At 36.0% G+C, this 13,514-nt stretch overlaps 1 protein-coding gene across 6 annotated transcripts in view; it reads right to left on the reverse strand.

Annotated features, from left to right (window-relative positions):
- Nucleotides 1-11,748, reverse strand: part of LOC112046671 (neural-cadherin) — a 448,660-nt gene extending 436,912 nt beyond the window's left edge. For all 6 annotated transcript variants that reach the window (XM_052891245.1, XM_052891241.1, XM_052891243.1 and 3 more), the window contains exons 1-2: nt 11,641-11,748; nt 9,243-10,572 (exon numbers count right to left, since the gene is read on the reverse strand). In XM_052891245.1, the coding sequence (XP_052747205.1) occupies nt 9,243-10,530 (1,288 nt within the window). In that variant the 5' untranslated portion in view covers nt 10,531-10,572; nt 11,641-11,748. The remainder of the gene's footprint in view (nt 1-9,242; nt 10,573-11,640) is intronic.
- Between the last annotated feature and the right edge of the window lie 1,766 nt (nt 11,749-13,514).

The raw sequence follows: 13,514 nt of genomic DNA on the forward strand, positions 1-13,514 counted from the left end.
AATCGTTAGTTAATAATTGAATATACATTACAAAGCCTATTAGATAATAAACTTAATATGAAACTGTGCAGCAGCCCAGACTCCAAATCAAATAACTGTCAACTATGTTGGCTTGTTAGAATATAACAAATAGTTGCGACAGAGTTTCACTTTAAACCAATTAAACATCCAAAACTTTCCACTGTACAAACAAACAGATATGGCAATGTGTTTATTATATTCGCTTTGATATTAAATTTCTCCAATGAATTAAAGTTAACAATTACTTTAGGATATAAAATTCGTTTAACCACATAGTGTAGCAACTATTTCTTCAACTTTCCACTTAAATAAAGTAAGAGACTATTTAAATGTCACTCTTTCATTAACCGACTTCAAAGAGGAGGATGTTCTGAAGATGACCGGTATGTTTTTTTTATCGAGTAGGTACTGCAAACATTAGAACTTAATTAGAATGCCTAAGTAAAAAACGAACATCTAAGTAGTGCAGTAATCTATTTGCAGATATTAGTTCTTTAGTCTGATGTTGATCAAACTCAGACAGATCACAAGTGATTAGTGTATGAGCTTCAATTAAAGGAATGACCTCTACAACGGGTGGGCACGAGCAATTGAATCACTAGTTTCTACCTCAAACTAGTGCGTCCTGTGTTAGATAGAACACAAATCTTATTAATAATCGTATTTTTTTTGCGAGATCAGATAAATACATTTTAGTTAAACGTTTACGTACGGTAAACGTTTAACTAAAATGTATTTATCTGATCTCGCAATAAAAAATATATGTTTTGTTTGAAGTAAAACTTGAATCATGCTAAATATCAAACTCCTCCGTGCACGCAAAAAATTCAGAACTCAGTAACAATATTTTCAGGCTCTTTTCTTCAGACCACAACAATGTGTTTTGGGTAGTAAAATCGTTAGTCAAATTAATAGTCGTATAATTCAATATTTTAGGGCATATCTTCAACTGGTATTTAAATGTTTAACAATATACGGGCATCTAGTATTCATATTTTCGTCAAAACCAACTAAATTACTTGTCACGGTAGATAACTATAAATGAAAATACCCTTCCTGTTGTATAATTTAGCGTGGAGACCACAAACCGTGTCGGGTTCTCATCTCATTGGCTTTCGCCACCAGAATTGTAAAATAATTACGGATCACGAATCGGCCAAATAGTTGATGCACGACACGAATATCAAATCCCGTTGTTTTAAACTCATCTTCACACAGGAGATAATGGTTGATCATTAGAGTCAGTAACCCATTAAAATAATAAATGGCCACATGACAGGAATTAATATGTACAAGATAAGTGACCTACACTACTACCAAAAATATTTTACAGTTAAAACTCGTTAAACCAGAGCATGTGGACTATACTATACTAATTTTCTTGGTGATGTTAATTGGATAGAACAACGTCCAGGCGAGCCATTATAGCAATAGTTTTAGAACCCCTCACCATATTTCCCAAGGGTGCAAAACCTAACAATTGCACCTTTCCCCAAAGCTGCAGTAAATCTCAATAAAGCGGCGAACATTTTCCTCGTAATTCTGCATTCTCATACCCATAAATTACACACGAAAAGCAATACACGTAACCTACGCAATGCTAACAATGTCTCTAGAGAACAAATAATAATAGGTACATATTTAAGTCATTGTAGAAAAATACATAAAGAAAGAAAATTTTAACGAAGATTCATAAAATATTTTTCTAGTTCTGGAATAATCACTTGCAGAAAATATATACCTTAATAAATAAATACCTTTCAATTAAGTAAGATTAATGTATTTACACTACAAGATTGCAATCATCTATAACAGCATTGGTTATTCAATGACCTTTCTATGAAAGGAATTCGAATCACGGGCTTGGTTTCGTAGAGAAAAATCCAGGTGTGTAACTAGGCACAGTAAACCCTTGAGAGTTGTTCGAATACTTGGAAGGCAATTAGGCAGTCTTGAGTCTGACTTAGCTCTCATTTCTCGTTCTACCTCGCATGCCATTGAATTCAGACGAAGGGAGAACTCCATGCGTGTACTCTGAATGCCAATTGTGATACAAGGACCCTTGAGTCACAATGAATTATGAAGTGCAGTGCATGTAAGACCACAACACATGGCTTGCGGTCTGGTATACCTTATTGACTGGGTAATGTAATGATACTATGCACCTTGACTATTTGACTACATAAATATTAGCCTATCAATAATAAATAATTGCCTTTAAAATTTTTAGTCTTACTCATAAATTGCCAGAAGTAAATATATTTATATTTTTGTATCTTTAAATAAGTTATATGTGTTTCATGTTCAATTAGTTGAAGCTTCATGTCAGGTTATCAAGTCACATTTATTTTATCTAAACGGGCATAATAATTACTAATTTACTATGTAGTCGTAAATTATGTAATTGTGTATATGTTATTGTAATGTTGTTTTAAAGTTGCAAGATTTTGATCATCTAGGTGTAAATCTGCTCTATCGATTTCAACTGAGATATAATTTTCGTAAAATTTTAAATTAGAGGCAAGCATAGCCACAAATCTTCGGACCACGTTTATATTTTATGCTGGGATTATAGCATTTAATAAAAATAAAAAAGCAACATGTACAGAAAATTCTAATGTATGAACATGCGTGTTAAAGCAAACAGTTTTGCCTCGCCGTTTAGGAAGACGAGCAAATGACCGCAATCAAACCACAATCAGAGTGAAAGCTTGTATCGGAGGATGGACCGAAGCTCTCGCTTTGGTGCGTGTTCTGTTTACATTACTATGTGTTAGATCTAATTATACAAGATGTGCTCGGTTCACGCGTAAGTCACGACTACCTTATTGTTTTACCGCAGCTTTTATCTTAGATTCAATCGTTCCCTTCACGATTTCGTTCAGCCACGATCTTTCAATCACCAGAAATTGCTATTAATATTATACGAGTTCTATCGTGCCTTTGGATAGGAAACATTATTTACACATTTTATTAAAACTATCTAAAACAGATTTTTGATAGAAGAGATCTATCTATTTGTGCCATAGATAGATCTCTTCAATTAGAAGTGAGATTATGGACATTTTGTAGCAATTTTAACCTTGCCAAACTGACTTGTATGTTAGCCAGTTTTTTTTGGAGATTCCATTTAAATAGTTGAAAAAGAGGAGAAGAAATTTGTTTATTATTCAATGATATTAAAAATTCTATACTAACTACACAACTGTATTTGTAAAGAGTGATTGCCAAGGCAATCTTTGTTAATAAAATGTCTTATAAATACAGATAAATTTAATGGTAAATATAGTTACACTGGTAATTACGGCGAACACGTCCGAGGTTTGGCAGCCATATTTAACTTAGAATGTTTTTGATGGGATTGAACCCTACTTCAATCTCTACAGTTTTTTAATTAAGATTAAACCTGTTGATGTTACTAGATTATGCATAAACCTTTATGCATAATCTAGTAACATCAACAACAACATAGATACTTGCTTTATAGAAACACAAAATGTAAAACAGGAACAAGATACAAGATACTACATTACAATACCGTACTTCAACTATCAAACAATTTACAAGTGCTCAGTAAACACTTGTCTTGACCTATTCTATTCGTAAGGCCCCGCATGGGTCGACATTCGCACGAGCTACTCGAACAGTTGTTTGTCGAGGTAAAGTAAACTTCTAGAACGTAATGTGAGCAACGTATCATCGTATGAACACATTGGGGGCACAAACTGTTACCTATACTAATATTAAAAATTATGTTTGTTGGTTTCTTTGTTTAAACGGGCTAATCCCTGGTACTACCAGTCAGATTGTAATAATTCTTGTTGTAGGTATATGAGAAAAGAGAAGGTTGGAATCGGAAAGGGAACCTGGACGAGGGAATTGATTAGAGACCTGAATAAGTGGTACAACAGAAAGCACGGGGTGGTTGACCGTTGGCTCACCCAGGCACCAAGAAGTCACGGGTGTTCAACACCTACTCTCTCTCTTCTCGATCGGGAAAGCTCCTAGTATAAATGCTTCTTTTGCGAATAGGAAGACACTCTAGGCACGCTAAATTTGCATGTGTTGCTAGTAGAGGCCAGAGGCTACTCGCACAAGGATCGAGCAGTAATGTAGATCCTGGAAGCCTGATGCTTACGTATATGTATATATACGTAAGCATCTATATGTATGCTATCTAGTGAGCAAGATTGCCAGATATATGGGCAAATTCCAAGAGCGAATATGTTGAGGAGAGAAGAGAGAACAAGATGAAAACAGAAAAGATAGAATAAGTACAGTTGGCATGATGAAATCCGTTATGCACCATGCTAACTTCGGAGTAAAGAGGAGGTCATTTAGTCCGTGCGAATCGGACATGTCTTGCCCAAATAAAATTGGCAGAAGTCCAGAAGGGATTTTTCCTCCTCGAAAAAAAGAAAAAAATATACGAGAGAGACTCATGAAAAGTGAAACAGGCATACTTTTGACTCTTTTCAAAATCAAAATTCAAAGGGTAAGGGTTTCCAAGCAGATGAATTCACGAGCGTTTGCTAGCCAATAATAAATATGTAAGATAATAAGGAGATAATAAATATATTATATACCAATATTTTCCCGTATCCAATAACGAAAAATATAAGTTATTTATTAGTTACCATGACAAGGCGAGCAAAACTAATTAACTAGATGTTTGTGTAAATCTCTGACTGACCCGACATATCGAAGGGACCCAAGATCAATAGCAAACAGTTATTAACACCGAACATAAGAAAGTATTAGGGATACAAGAGAATTTCTTGGTACATTGAAGAACCAGACGATATGAACAAATTAATGGGTCGATGAATGCTTCTCTTCTATAGGACAGGGAAGTTTTGGAGACTAGACTTTAACGTGCACAACGAAGCACGTTTTAGAAAATTTTAAAATCACATTATCACACTAATATTATAAAGGCGAAAGTTTGTGTGTAAGTGTGTTAGTACCTATGTTTGTTCCTCTTTTATGCAGCGGCTACTGAAGCGATATGGCTGAAATTTGGAATGGAAATAGATTTTACTCTGGATTAACACATAGGCCAGGGTAGGCGAACCAATGGCACGCGTGCCATTGATGGCACGCGACACAATATTTTGGGCACGTCGCCGATCATAAAACATGTGTAAAGTAGGTATTTGACATAAATTATTTGTCATCTAACCTGCAGCAACAGAAGTCACACTAATTTTACAATAATTTAATTTATGCGTGTAATAAAAACATTCCAAAATGTACCTCTTTTGTTTACTTTATTTCATAAAGAGTTTTGATAGTATTTATTATTGTTATTCTCCAAATAATCAGAAAGTCAAAATTATTTGATGGCACGCCAATGACCCCATTAAACATTTTTTAGAAAAAATGGCACGTTGATGGATAAAGGTTCGCCTACCCTGACATAGGCTATTTTACATCCTACTTATATCTATTTTTAATTCACGAAGTGTCAGACAACGAAACTATCCTCATGTTAATTTATAGACGGGGCGTATACTCGTATCCACACAACATTTACTTACATAATCGCAACGAATATGACGTAGTATTATTATCTTCAAAGCAAAACAACTCAATATGCTAGTTGACACTTTTAAAATGGTCTTAAATAAGCTAGTTGACACTTTTTTTAAAAGCGTCTTAAAATGTTTATTATCGTTCTACTAGATTGAAAAAAAAAATAACATATTTTATTTAAGACGAAAATTTCATTGTTTGAATATTTTTTGACAACACGAGCAAAACGCTGTCTATAACTGTTAGCTGTTTTAACTGGCTTGATGGTCTATATTTTAACTGTTTCGTGACGTCACGTTAATACTAATCCTTAACCAAACGGAGTGTTTGCAAAAATTATACTTTTTAGTTTGACGTTTGGAAAAGTTGATTAAATACCTACGTAATATTTAAATTAAGTTTTCTATGAAATCATCAACCGAATATCGAATTTTTACCTTCATTCCATGTACTACACGAAATTAATATTGTTTATATTACATTTGATATGAGTCAACTACCGTATAAAAACAAACAGAAAGTATTCTGAACCACAATAAAAACGTATCAAACACATCCTCATATTGTGTGATGATTAAAAATAAAAAAAAAATGTGGGCAGCAGATGTGCTCAGATCACGTGTGACTTGTGGGGTCGTTTATAGGAAGTAAGCGTATGTAATTGTGGCGAGTGGACACAATGAGGGGAATTGGCCAGTGCGCCGATTGTTGTGCGAGCGACGCCCGCACCCATTGCCATTGATTGAATGAACATGGCTTCAACAAACAAACGCTGACCAAACGGAGCGTAAATGTATCGCGAGGCCGGTGCGTTGCTCCTCATTCACTGTTATCTCAGCCATGTTCATCAATGGATGTTAATTTTATTTACCTATACTACATACTACAGTAGCTGGTAGCATACGCTCGCGACTCCGAACGTGTGAAAATCTCTGACGCTTCTAACTTTAAAACTAGACTACCTATCAGCTTTCCATTTAGGCAAATAACTACTACCACAATGCGGTAATTGAAAAGCTGATCTAACCTATACTTTCGTAATGAATCTAATGAATCATTTCATAAATATCTGATACGACTATGTAGTAATAATTATGTATGTAGATTGTAGACATTGCAATGTTTTACCCAGTACAACGCTAACGAATGTTTGAAGTGTCTTACAATCCACTTTTGACGAACGCAATGAAATCTGCCAGTAGTAAAGCCAACTTATGGATTCGTTGGAAGTTGTAATTTAAAGCCAACACTTAGTTGCAACTTGCAACTATGTACTTACTAGTAGGTATGTGCTGACAAAAAGAAGCGAGTAAATTAAAAGAATATATATGTATTTAGACGGATCTTTTGATGATTTGATCCAATCTATAGCCACGGCATTATATTATAACTTTAAGCTATGTTACTTTATTAACCCTGAAGTATAACAATACTCATAATTTATTATGAAACACGGCTAAAATTTAGTTGCAGGAACCCTCTTATGACTTTTTTCCGAAGAATAGTAAAATTAATAAAATATAACATTTAGCTTATTAATTAAGCATTATTATTAAGCATACTATAACGAAATTAATACCTATACATATATTACTAATTCAATTTGCGATCTTATATCATTTGTCATCCCTGTCTTAAGTTTATAGATCAAGTAACATCTTAATTACTAAAGATCTGTGTTACTATATTACTTACTATCTGTATCAGTCCCCTAATTCTTAGAACATATAATACATGTAATACATGAACATAATTAAGAGCAGCACATGATACTATTCCACAAATACGTCCGATTTTGCTACTCGTAAATATTCCATTGGAAGTCCATCAATAAGTTACTTATTTAATAAAACAACGTAACAGAGATGAAAGTAAGATTGGAGATGAACGATTATTATCTACCACGGGTAGGCAGCGTGTAGTGCGAATCGACAAGATGGGTCATTGCTAATTAATAAATGGCATTAGTAAATAATTTGATTTAGAGCTTTTAATTATTAATATTAAAGTTATTTTAGCTAACTGAATCAGCCTCCTGATTTTTCGGACGAGTACTTAAACGTAGCATCTGATGCTACTACACAAATACTTCAGATTTTGCAATCTGTAAATAATTTTCGTTCATATCCAATGCGTATGCTATTGCAAGTCTGTTAACAACAATGTTATAAAACAACGTAATAGAGATGAAGAGTAAAATTGGAGTCGCACGATTACCACGGCAAGGCAGCGTAAAGAATCGACAAGATTGGGCCGTGCGACAAGATCGAAATTATCAACGCATTCTGCACGGTGGCAACTGGCAACCTGTCGCGTCTTTCACGCATCTACGTTTTTGCTTCTAATGGGGATTCCACGCGCACCTGTGTACCGACTCGTGCTACGTCCCAGGCTTATAAAGGGCAGTCATTATGGATTATAAAATATGATACATAAAAAGTAAGCTAGAAAGCACATTATAAAATAGTTAATCTTCTTTACGTACTTGTGAGACACTAGAGTGTTTTAATCTCGGGTGAATAAAATTCACAGTATAGTAATAGAAAAAAAATTGTCAAGTATATGTTTTAGAGAGAAAAAAATAACTACATATTTGGGTAGGTTTCTATCGAATAATAAATAAAATATGCTTACTCTGTATTATGCAGAAATAGTTTTAGTTTTAATCATGATCTGTAAACTAGTAGTGATAAGTTGAAATCTCCGGATGCAGAACAATATATCGTACTACACATTTAGGTCATGGTTATTATAACATTCGCCGGCAGTTTTATTAAATTAACTCGTTCCGAAACCTTTTCCTCTAAACTGTGTATTTAACGATTTCTAAGTCATGAAAATGTGGGTAGTTTAAACCTCTTTTAATTAAGTTACACCTAAATCATTATAGAATTGAAACTATCGTGAGTGTTATTCATATGAATTGATTATGAAACACGGCTAATGATATAAGGTCGGAGTATGCCCGACTAGTTTCGAACCCATACGAGGCCCTTAGTCATGAGATGATTATAATAGATGGTCCTCGCAACGTGGCACGATCCAATGGTTCGTATGTTGCAAGTACCACGTGAGTTCACGTTATCACGTGAGTTTTAGCCGTGTATGCATAATATTGTCTCTTATTTACTCCACCTTTACGGTGTTTGGATTATCACGCTCCATGTAGAATGTGAAGAAGATAATAGTATCTCTTATTTACTCCACCGTTACGGTGTTGAAGTTATCACACTGCACGTAAATGAATCAATGAATATAAATCTTTAAACCTAAAGCTTTTTAATTAAGTTTTTGTTGTTTTTTATGTGAGTTTTTTAAACATTTTTAGTATTAGATGCTGCGTCGTGATGGGAACGAATAAAGCACGCGCAAGAGACCTGTCGATACAATGCGTTATGCATCAATGCGTCTTTCGACACGACAGGTGCACGCTGTGCTACGCGTGTAGTGCAACTTCACGATATTACAGCGTAAACAATGTCGACATTAAACGGCTTTGACCTTAAGCAGACGTTACTTCTAACCTTTAGATTCTCGCACCATGAATCTATATATGGAAACTAATATTTTGATATAAAAAATGCCACATAGACGTTTACATGTTATTGCAATTAACCCATAACGTATGGTCTCTAAGAATGTCGATACAGAATGGTAAAGTGATCAAAATTATGATTAAGACTTACCTCCGTTTCCAGCATTTGTTATGGTCACCCAAAAGTCGATGGTCTTCTCAGGTCCTAACTCCTCATAGTCCCACTTCTTTTTAACTTTCACCACACCACTTGGTTCAACTGTAACCCACGGATTTTCATCGCGAATCTTAAAAGTTTCTCGATCAGTCTCTTTTTCGAGTGTAAACACAGCACGTCCTTCAACTTCACCGTCGGCCTCAGTGAATTCAATTCGTTTTGTTGGGCGAACTGCGCGAGTAACTCTCCTCTTTTCACGATGAAGAATAGGTAACTGTTTCGGTTCACGGATAACGAAATCGATAAATACTTGTGCGTAGCGACTTTTTCGCGGAGGAGTTCCTGTATCGTGAGCCAAAATTTGTAATTCTGCTTCATGATTGTCTGGTTCGCCGGCAAGTATTAGCTCTCCTGTTTGTGGTACTATTACGGCGAGATTGGTAGGAGTTTTGATGGAATAGTATATACGATCTCCGTCAGCGTCAACAGCATGCACTTTTCCAATATTTGAAAACCTTTGCCAATGCGCAGTACCATTCCGACAATTGTTTTCACAAGTACCGTTCACCGTAAAGTAATATATTTCCTGATCAAACGTTGGTTCATGGTCATTCTCATTAATAACAGTAATTCTAACCGGAAGGTTCGCCTTACTTGCACCATGCAAGTCTGTAGCCTGAATAACTAAATCATAGATATTCTTAAATTCAGTATCCAAGGGCTGTGTAGCAATTATTTCTACGTCACCATCCGTTATTACTGATCTGATATCGGAATTACTGTTTTGCTCTTTATCTCGAAGGGCAAATACAGATTGCTCATTACCTTTCACGATCTTATAAGCAATAGGACCTACGTTGACCAGTGCATTGGCTCTTATAGATGGAAACTCTACCACTGTCCCAGCTGGAGCGTTTTCGGAAATCTCGCCATGTAAGCCATTTGTTTCGGCAAAATGTAGAATCTTTCGGCGATCCATAACCAAAAGGTGTACTGAATGAGCCGCACTACTAAACGGCGTTTGCTCCAATATGGCAAGATTGAGAGGTTGGTTTAGCAGTGGTGCAAGATCAGCTGTCGTCATAAGAAGTCCATCGTCCAGAAGAGTGAAATACGGCGCATATTCAGGGTCGAGTAGAGTGTACCTCGAATGGTTACCGACGAAATGGCGGACGGCGTGGCCAGGGCGGACGTCGTGCGGCAAGAGGATGAGTGCGCTCGTCTCAAGCGCTATAGTTAGGACGTAGAGCAATGCTCCTCCCGCCAACACAATGCGCGCCATAGCTCTTATGGAGGTTGTTTTCAGTTACCCCGACATTTCCATCTGCAAAAAAACGTTTTTCTGTACAATTGTTATGTAGGTAAGTGCTGCTAATTGCCTACTAAGTGTTGAATAGTAAGAAACTTGTTTTTGTTTAAATCTTAGTTACCTTCCTACCTACTTAAGTTGAAATATTAAATTGTATCTACATGAAATTTAACTATACGTAGGTATGTTAAAAAACCTAAACCTTGTTGAAATATCCCAAGTAGGTACGACATTTATTATTTGAATTAACCTACGAACGTTTAGTTAGCTAGTTAAATAGCTACCCTACTTGCCGTTGCTTTTAATTATTTTTTATAATTAGTTACGTGAGATTTGATAACAGCTGAGCGTATGATGTGGTATGATGGGACATTTTGTATTCTTTTCAAGCGGCAATGGTGAATGTGCCTAATAATTGAAAGTCATAATTAATTTCGTCACTGATGGACAATAGCTCATTAATCTTAGAGCATTTATAATGAGTTAAACAGTATCAAAATATGAGGCGGCATAAAGCGCAAGGCGCGCGGTTACAACGGCATCGACTTAGGGCGGCGGGGCAGTTAGCACACATGCACAGCTTTATTTAGGCGGCAGGCAACGCCAGCGTCTCGCGACCCGTCGCCGCCGATCAATACCCCCTTTGCGCCGCCGCGCGCCGTTTCGCGAGCAAATCTAGACTGTATGCGCTTCAGTTCACGACACACCATCAAATATTCACACACTTATTAAACTGAATAGCAAACCCACGCTATTTCAGAGAACTTCACAAATATACACCGTCTGCAGTATTTACAGATAATTAAGGGACACTGCTTGAACTTTTCGACGTAAAATTAACCAATGAATGTAAATCCATGAATTTACTGAGGTATTAGCACTTTACACTTATTCATTTAACTATCACTTACAACTCTGATTGTCACTATTTTTAATTACTATAATTAATTAATCCTAGCACTCATATCAAACATATGCGATAGATGTAAACAAATTGAAAAATAAGTAATTTATAAACAATCGCTCTATAAAAATGTGAACCAACTAATTTTATTGATCATAATTTTGCTAAACAATACGTACTTAGTGAAGATGCGGATAAAATATCGAAATCGTGCGTTCTATGAATGCCCGCTGTAGTATACGTCACTGACCGTACGCAAGCGGCGTTAAAACGCGACTGGCGACTTGAAATCTGCAGCGCGCGCGCGTATCGAACGTAGATGGCCGACCCCGCCACCCCCGCTTTTGCCTCCCCTTGTGCTACGCTACGTACGGTAGCATGGGTCCTCCCCGATTTCGATGCATAAACTATATTCTGCCCAAGTGATAGTTGGTACATTTTTATTACAGCAAATACAAGTTAGATATTAGCTTTAACTTTTAAATCTATTACGGTTATAAATTACATGTTGATTAATTGCTAATAGACAATCAATGAATGGGCATATCAAATTATTCTTGACAACTAGTTAGGTATAATTAGATAAATATGTATAGGTAACTAGCTGAAGCCGCGCGGTTTCACCTGCGTGGTTCCCGTTTCCGTAGGAATACGGGGATAATATAAAGCCTATAGCCTTCCTCGATAAATGGGCTATCTAACACAGAAACAATTTTTCAAATCAGACCAGTAGTTCCTGAGATTAGCGCGTTCAATCAAACAAACTCTTCAGCTTTATAATATTAGTATAGATAATATGGTGGTAAACAAAAAAATAATAAACCTTGGCTGAGTCTGTTGTGGGCTCTTCTCGGACTAAGGCGCGTTTAGAACCCTCGTAACTTTAATTTTAAGTTTTCGACTATTATTACCATCATTAGATTAAATTAAATTGGTTATGACATAATCCTGATTTTTCGAAAGTGCTTGTGAACTGAGCCTAATTGAAATAAATGAGTTTTGAATTTTTTAAATAACTAGATACCTAATTAGATAAAAGTAACCTACCTTCACTACCTAGTAGATATACCAACAACTGCCTCTTAGTTCAGTGGTTAAAACGTAGAGCTGCGTATCCCGACGTCCTATATTCAGTCTTGGAGCTGTGGTTGAGGTTCCGTCTACATAGAATGTTCAGAGGTTTTTCATCTGCCTCTAGACAAAGTCTGCACAGATCTGTGTCCCGGAGCTGTTGCTTAAGGTGAACATGTGTCTATGAAGTCCACAGTGTCCGGTAACGGTAAGTGCCCTCACTATGATACATAGATTTTTTCCTCCTGAACGCTAGTAGTTCTGAAGCAGCCTTCTTATTGAAGGTTGTTTTTAATAGTACATTACTGCAGTGGCCGGCAAGAGATTGCCTCTCAGTAAGGAGGCCGGAGGAGAGCTCACATTGTTTGAGAAAAATACCTAGTATTACACGTAAAATTAACGAAAGCACCTTATCCCGACCATCGACTTCGTATCAAAACTTTGAAATTCAGAATCAAAACTAGTAGGTATATAACAAACTTCAACATCGTTAGAATTATCTCAAACAAACTTAATTCCCGCAAAATCCACATTAAATTTTAAGAATTGTACTTTCAATAATTGTATTATCAAATTTCAAAAAGTTCTGAATTGTACTACTTAGTTTAATATCCGTACATTATTTGAGAAAAGTACTACATATAAGCCTTAGCCGTAACCGGACATTGATGGAATTACGTATGGATGCCTCGGCTTCGCTTAGGCCCACATTTATTTATTACCGCTGCAGTAATGCACTATTAAAACCAATGACGAAGTTCAAAGTTAACGAACAACTAAGTAATAACAATACTTAGTTTTTTACGCGCCAGTAATTTGTGCAAGCCAGTTCGAAATTTAAATTGAACCTTGTGATAAGTTACCTCTTTGGTCGCCACGTTGCGGAGTAGAAGATCGTTCCATTTGTAAATTACACGACAAATATGATTTTACATAGTAATTTATTTGGCCGCTTAACACGACAAATATGGATTTTCAGACA

The sequence above is a fragment of the Bicyclus anynana genome, chromosome 3, assembly GCF_947172395.1.
Source record: "Bicyclus anynana chromosome 3, ilBicAnyn1.1, whole genome shotgun sequence".
Lineage (NCBI taxonomy): Eukaryota > Metazoa > Arthropoda > Insecta > Lepidoptera > Nymphalidae > Bicyclus > Bicyclus anynana.